This window comes from Nerophis lumbriciformis, linkage group LG25 (genome assembly GCF_033978685.3).
Source record: "Nerophis lumbriciformis linkage group LG25, RoL_Nlum_v2.1, whole genome shotgun sequence".
Lineage (NCBI taxonomy): Eukaryota > Metazoa > Chordata > Actinopteri > Syngnathiformes > Syngnathidae > Nerophis > Nerophis lumbriciformis.
The window spans coordinates 9185001-9190000 of record NC_084572.2 but is presented as its reverse complement, the minus strand read 5'-3'; the positions used below and the strand labels follow the sequence as shown (position 1 = coordinate 9190000).

The following is a 5000-nucleotide window of genomic DNA, read 5'->3' as shown; positions in this document are numbered from 1 at the left end:
ATTACAGAAACAGAAAGAATATGAGAAATTGTTCCCAATTTTATAAGAAAAAAGTCGACACATTGTGAGAAAAAGACTGCTTTTAGTTCATTTATTTATTTTTGAATTTTTTTTAATTTTATTTACTTCAAGTTATTACAGTTTGTCTCTATATACATATTTATTTTACATATGTTGGCCAAAGGGGGAGCACTTCAAATTTTTACACACACTTGTTATTTCATGTGTTGACCAGAGGGGGAGCATTTTTAAAAGCAACACACAGTCAATTTGAAAAATCCCTCCTTTTTGGGACCACCCTCATGTTGATAGATGTCACCAGCAGGGGTGCAAATGAGACATTCTCTATTAGATGCAATGTTATTGGGACCATGATTTATGTCATCACTTGTTCACACCTCCTCTTATGGAAGATACTTTTCCTTCTTCATGTCTCAAGAAGGGTCGATATACAAGAACACACACACACACACACACACACACACACACACACACACACACACACACACACACACACACACACACACACACACATTCTTGTATTTCTTACCTTCTTGAGACCTCTGAAAACTGCCTCCCTCTTTAGGACCACCCTTTCTAGATATATAAAGAAGTGTATTTACAACATTAATAATATATGCATATGATACAAATATAAACAAAGCTTGTTGTGAAAAATAAGTTGGAATTTCACAGGAAAAATGTCACAATTTCACAAGAAAAACTTAGAATTTTGGCAGTATTATAATAAAAGTTGTCATTTTACTCAACACAAGTCAAAATTTTACAAGAAAAACTGAACATTTGTGCAATATTATGAGAAAGGTAGGATTTTTACTCAATAACAGTCACAATTTTACAAGAAAAGCTAAACATTTTGGCAATTTTATGAAGTGGGTCGTAATTTTACTTGAAAAAGTCACAATTTTGTAAGAAAACTCTAAAAAATGTTGGCAATATTATAATAATAATCAGAATTTTACTTGGCCAAATTTATGACAAAAGTCATAATTTTACTCAAAAAAGGGCACTATTGTACAAGAACAACAACAAAAATGGGCAATATTGTGATACATGTCGGAATTTTATATGACAAAAGTCACCATTTGGCATGAAAAAGTCATAATTTTACTAGAAAATCTTGCAGTATTACAGAAACGGAAAGAATATGAGAAATTGTTCCCAATTCCATAAGAAAAAAGTCAACACATTGTGAGAAAAAGACTGTTTTTAGTTAATTTATTTAATTATTATTTTTTTTAATTTACTTAAATTTATTACAGAACGTCTCTATATACATACTCATTTTATTTATTTTGGCAAAAGGAGGCGCGTTTCAATTTCTTACACACACTTTTTACTACATATGTTGACCAGAGGGGGCGCTCTTCAAATTTTTACACACACTTGTTATTTCATATGTTGACCAGAGGGGGAGCACTTTTAAAAGCGACACACAGTCAATTTGAAAAAATCCCTCCTTTTTGGGACCACCCTCATTTTGATAGATGTCACCAGCAGGGGTGCAAATGAGACATTCTCTATTAGATGCAATGGTTTTCTGTATTAGGACCATGACTTCACCGCTCCTCCTATGGAAGGTACTTTTCCTTCTTCATGTCTCAAGAAGGGGAGAAATACAAGAACACACACACACACACACACACACACAGATCTAGCATGCAAGTGCACCCCCTAGTGTATGTGATTATTTATTTGTAGTGTTTCCCTTGTCGTGCAGCACTTCTCTGAGCTCCTGGACGACCTCTCCCAAGACGGTCTGCTGGGCCAGCTCCTCAGCGACCCCTTCCTGTCCGGCGGGGTGAGAGGCGGCGCCGACACCGTGGAGGGCGGCGACCTGTGCCCCTCCTCACCGCTGCCTCCGCACATCACGGCCGAGCACAGCTACTCGCTGTGCGGCGACAGCCGGCCGCAGTCGCCGCTGTCGCACTTGACTGGTGAACACGGCAGCGACGCAGGTGAGCACATAGAGGCTTGGGTGGGCGGAAGTATTGGGACGGGGAAGAGGAGAAGAATGTGGTTGTTGTAGCTCCAACTCAGTGGTTCTTAACCTTGTTGGAGGTACCGAACCCCACCATTTCATATGCACATTCACCGAACCCTTCTTTAAAGAAAAATAAAATGTTTATTTTTTTTCAAATTCAAGACAAAGTTATATGTTTTTGGTAACGCTTTAGTATGGGGAACATATTCTAAGTAGCAAAGACTTAATTTAGCGTTATTTGGACACTAGGGGAACATATTCTAAGTAACAAAGACAAAGTATGTCTGTCGTTATCATGTCCAAGACAAATTTCTCCTCGGAGACAATAAAGAAAAAAATGATTATTACATACTAGACAACTTGTCTTTTACTCGTAAGTAAACAAGCAAAGACTCCTAATTAGTCTATGCAGTATCATATTGTGTCATTTATACACCTATTATTTTGTACACATTATTAAGGACAAGGGGTAGAACATTGATTATTAATCTACTTGTTCATTTACTGTTAATATCTGCTTATTTTCTGTTTCAACATGTTCTATCTACACTTCTGTTAAAATGCATACTTGCCAACCTTGAGACCTCCGATTTCGGGAGGTGGGGGGTGGGGGCGTGGTCGGGGATGGTGCTGGGCGTGGTTGGGGGCGTGGTTAAGAGGGGGAGGAGTGTATTGACAGCTAGAATTCACCAAGTCAAGTATTTTATACACACATATATATATATATATATATATATATATATATATATATATATATATATATATATATCCTGAAAATATGCAAACAAAACTGTGTTTAGATAATTGATACTTCAAACTTGCATAAATAAATCTTAAGGAATATAACATAACTTGGCTTCTGAGAGCTTCAAAATGTAATGAATAAAATGCTAAAGTTGTTGAAAAACAAGCAATTGTTTTAATAATTAAATATGGTCGTTTTAAATGAATTATTATGATCATTTAAAATTAATTATTTCAAATATGTTTATTTTAATGTGTAATTCTAATGCCTGGATGTAATAAGGAGTCAGAAAAAATACAATTAATTTTGATGTTTTTAGCAAAATATAGTAAAAATGTATTTAGTTTTTCTTTTTTTAAAATTAATAAATATATTTATTTTTAGGTAAGATAAACATAATAATACAATTGATCTCTAGTCTGGATGATTTAGTTCTTGTCACCCTGTTGTCCTCCCGTCGTGAAAAAAGGCTGTCCTCACTCAGGTCCGCATGGAGCTGGAGGGGGCGTGGCCTCCAGCTCCGGCTGAAAATCGGGAGATTTTCGGGAGAATATTTGTCCCGGGAGGTTTTCGGGAGAGGCGCTGAATTTCGGGAGTCTCCCGGAAAATTCGGGAGGGTTGGCAAGTATGGTTAAAATGTGATAATCACTTATTCTTCTCGTCTTTGATACTTTTCATTAGTTTTGGATGATACCACACATTTAGGTATGGATCCGATACCAAGTAGTTACAGGATCATACATTGGTCATATTCAAAGTCCTCATGTGTCCAGGGACGTATTTACTGAGTTTATAAACATAATAGAAATTTTTTTTTTAAACGGAAAAAATATCGATGTAATCATAGTAGACTAGATACGCTCCTGTACTTGGTATCATTACAGTGGATGTCAGGTGTAGATCCACCATACTTGCCAACCCTCCCGGATTTTCCGGGAGACTCCCGAAATTCAGCGCCTCTCCCGAAAACCTCCCGGGACAAATATTCTCCCGAAAATCTCCCGAAATTCAGGCGCAGCTGGAAGCCACGCCCCCTCCAGCTCCATGCGGACCTGAGTGACGTCAGGTGCGCAACACCACGTAAATCGTTGGCCAACCAAAAAGTAACCCCAGTACGCTATAGCCAACACTCACCAGGAGATGGCAACAGACAAACATAGATAACTCTATTACATTATTCCCCTTTTAGAAATGTATAGAAGTTACTCAAAATAAATAAACAACCCAACCAAAAAATGCAGCAGCTCAATTAAAAAACTGTACTTAAGCCACATTCTTTTTTCTTTTTTTTTTTAGTACTGAACTCTTAACCCTCATTTGTAAAAAAAAAACAGTATTTGTACACCTTTAACACAGATTTTTATACTGTCTTCAGAGATTCCGTTTTTTTGGTGGTACTCGAAACCTTTCTGGGTACCTGCGAAAGGGTGTTCAGCATGGTTAGAAAAATAGTGACAGAGAATAGAACAAGGATGGACAATTCAACCCTTAACTCAACAATGAGTAGATGAGTGTTATGTGTGTGTATATGTGTAAATAAATGAACACTGAAATTAAAGTATTTCTTTTATATATATATATATATATATATATATATATATATATATATATATATATATATATATATATATATATTAGAGATGCGCGGTTTGCGGGCACAACAGCAGAGTCCGCGGATTATCCGCGGATCGGGCGGATGAAATTTAAAAAAATTAGATTTTATCCGCGGGTCGGGTCGGGCGGTTGAAAAAAAAAAAAATTTTTTTTAAATAGATTCAGGCGGGTGGCAGTTAAACCAATTCGGAAATATATATACATAGTTAAATGTTGTTACCCACATACGAAAAACGAGCAGGCACCTGCTGCATATGCCACAACAGAAGAAAAAAAAAAAGAGATGGATACTTTTACGGAGCGGAGAAGGGACGCCTCGCCGGGGTCCGGGACCCACCGGGAGCCGTAGCTGAGGCGATCCGCGAGAAGGGCCCGACGCACATCCAGGGTCACCACCGCGCCCACCGCACCGACACCCCGCCTCGTCCGCCTTCGCCGCGGCCGGCGTCACGCGCAGCAGGTAAGCAGCTTACCTGCCCGCCACCCCCGTGGCCGGGGGCTCGTAACAGGGGTCACTCCGCGCGCTCCGCCCGCGCAGCTTACCTGCCCGCCACCCCTGTTGCCGGGGGCGCGTAACAGGGGTCACTCCGCGCGCAGTGCGCTCACGAAAGGGGTGGGGCTCACCCTGGTTGATAT

General features: G+C 39.1%; 1 protein-coding gene across 1 annotated transcript in view; it reads left to right on the top strand.

The window, feature by feature from the left end:
- The window catches only part of creb3l2 (cAMP responsive element binding protein 3-like 2), a 63213-nt gene that overhangs the window by 41309 nt on the left and 16904 nt on the right, over positions 1–5000 (top strand). Inside the window, exon 2 of the mRNA XM_061983649.1 lies at positions 1742–1979. Coding sequence (XP_061839633.1) covers positions 1742–1979 — 238 coding nt within the window. The remainder of the gene's footprint in view (positions 1–1741; positions 1980–5000) is intronic.